The following is a 2,678-nucleotide window of genomic DNA, read 5'->3' as shown; positions in this document are numbered from 1 at the left end:
ACGTTCCGGCAGTACCCTGGGGGACATAGACCCTATGAGCAGTACTAGTAGTAGTACTAGTACTAGTAGTATTATTACTACTACTAGTACTACTACTACTACTACTACCAGGAGTAAGATAATATAGGATAGATCCTATATTATCTTACTCCTGCTACTACTAGTAGTGCTCAAGGGGTCGTTGTCGTAACAGGTACTACAGATATGTACCCGAGGTACATATATGGGCCCAAGGATAGAGAACATGGGTCCCAATAAAACCAATGTGCCTAAACCTAACCCTAACCCTAATTCTAACCCTAACCCTAACCCTAACCATAACCATAACCCTAACCTATTATATTGATGTAATATTATATTTATATTGATGTAAGTGACATTGGTTTTATTGGGACCCATGTTCTCTATCCTTGAACCCATATGTGTATACACAAAGTTAGTCCGCAAATGCAGACGTAAACTCCGCTTTGCTAATCTGAGGGTGCGGGTTTATCGCATTACTGGGGTCTGCGTCGGCTCGGACTAACACAAAGTGTACCAGACTTGTACTACAGACTTGTACTACTAGATACGCATTACTCCCCCACTTAGTTTAACGTTGCTCACATAAACAACAAGAAGACTGTCGTCGTCTAGAGTTGTATCTGAAATGTCACAAATGGACATTTCCATCAGCGAATCTTCAAGTCTTTGTAACCTGTTCATAGTTTTACAATGAAAGCCCAAACTAAACAACAGAAATCATAGAACGTGGTAAACAGAGACAAGTGACGATTTTGGCGCCATCTGTTATCCAACTTTATGATGATCGACGGCCCGCTGGTCCCCTGGTCTTGACACATTCGTATCACAATAAGCTCTAGGAATAATAAGCAATTGAAAAAATATAATTTACATCAATAGAAACGAAGTGTTGAACTAGCATTGTGTCAATGGTTGGCTGGTACACATAAGTTCTAAATCGAGTGAGTTTTCAAGGATGAGCCATGAGGGGGGACGGCCGGGGTCCTTTCCCATTTTCTCTGGTAAAAATATAACTTCTAAAATATTATTCAAAAGAACTATATCGAGAAGATATATCGTAAATATATATTTCCTAGTTCGCGGTCAATTAAAACCGCAATTTTGGCTTTCAACGACGCGAGCGTCTTTCCTTGTCCCTATGGCTATGTACATCATGGGCATGGGAAAAGGAAGAGGTCGGTGTGGCGGGGCCATAGAAATAATATACTAATTAGTCTATAGACTCTAGTATCGTGTCTTTATATATTTTAATGGGCGGGACGCTGTGGCCGAAGTGTAATTTTTAGATTGGCTTTAACCATGTTCATCTCTATCATTACATTAGTAATAGTACATTAATTACATGCATGCATCTGCCCATGCCCATTTTTAGCGCGTAATTATCTGCCGTGTCCAATCATATTCGCCCATATACTTCGCAAATATCGGTATCACTTCACTTGCCATTGGCATTGTGACGTAACTCAATTATTATTAAAATGCATTGTTTAGCTTTTAGAATAACGTCAATTTATTAGGTGGTTCTAAAAAATATTCTACTTTTACCCATTACTATTCGTTGGAAGTTTGGTTCATTGGTTTGGTGGTATTCAAATTCAAATTCAAAATTATAAATCGAACTATAAATTATTCAAGCTCCACACAGTTTCAGTAACAAAAGCAAGATTATTCTCTTCTAGACGACCAATATAATGAAGATGATGGATACAAATTGTTGGCATGTGGTGAGCAGGAAACAGCAGATACATGGCAGCAGTGCTTCGCATATGAAGGGATTCGTGAAAAATCAAATGATAAGAAACTCTCACACGTTGAACAGCAAAGTCGTAGTGTTGACTTCGACGCTGCCAAGGTATAGACACGTTGTAATGTGTAAATTGCGCTTTACGAAAATAGCGAAGGAAAACCATGGGAGGCTAAATATCCAAAAAGGCCAATTCAGAAGAAGATCAAACTTTCGACGCAGCAAGGTAGGCATAACCAAATTGTGGAAAGAAGTGTGCGCACAATCTGCGCAATCTTAAAATTGCACTGTGCAATCTACCGATCGGCAGACTGCGCAGCGCAACCTTGAAACAAACATAAAATATAACTTATTATAAGTCCGTAATAAAACTAAAAGATCCGTATAATATAATATTATTATATAGGCTATATAGTGTTATTATGCATAAAGGGGATCCCGGGTTTGCAGGAGTTTGCAGGCAGGTTTATCATCATGGGTTGGGGTGCTAGAGTTCGATATAAGATTGCGCAGGTCCGGTTTTACCATCGCATCCCATCGATGTATTGTTTATTTGTTTTTTTATTTGTATATTTATTTGTGTAAAAATCCTTGTAAAATATTGCCAATGTTGATTATATATACATATACATATACATTATATATATATTATTATTATATATATATATAGTGAACGAGAGAGAGGGGGGTGCAGAGACAGAGTAAGGCAGAGAGATATGGGTGAGAGAGGCCCCACCTTCTAAACAGCGTCTTTCTTTCTTAACAGCGCAGTGCGTCGGAGACTGATGCCCCGTAACAATCGATCCAAGTTGTAGTCGACGCCGCAGTTGTACTTTGCGAGGCGCGGCGGCATCAGCGTCGTTAGCAGGGGTTGCTGATGGGGCAGTAGTATTGTAAACCACCCTTCGTC

The 2,678-nt window shown here is 39.4% G+C and overlaps 1 protein-coding gene across 1 annotated transcript in view; it reads right to left on the bottom strand.

Annotated features, from left to right (window-relative positions):
- Positions 1-773, bottom strand: part of LOC106814335 — a 29,856-nt gene extending 29,083 nt beyond the window's left edge. Inside the window, exon 1 of the mRNA XM_014818636.1 lies at positions 607-773. Within this exon, the coding sequence (XP_014674122.1) occupies positions 607-705 (99 nt within the window). The 5' untranslated portion in view covers positions 706-773. The remainder of the gene's footprint in view (positions 1-606) is intronic.
- Between the last annotated feature and the right edge of the window lie 1,905 nt (positions 774-2,678).

Source organism: Priapulus caudatus, unplaced genomic scaffold (assembly GCF_000485595.1).
Source record: "Priapulus caudatus unplaced genomic scaffold, Priapulus_caudatus-5.0.1 Scaffold906, whole genome shotgun sequence".
NCBI lineage: Eukaryota > Metazoa > Priapulida > Priapulimorpha > Priapulimorphida > Priapulidae > Priapulus > Priapulus caudatus.
This window is presented reverse-complemented; position numbering and strand designations above follow the sequence as displayed.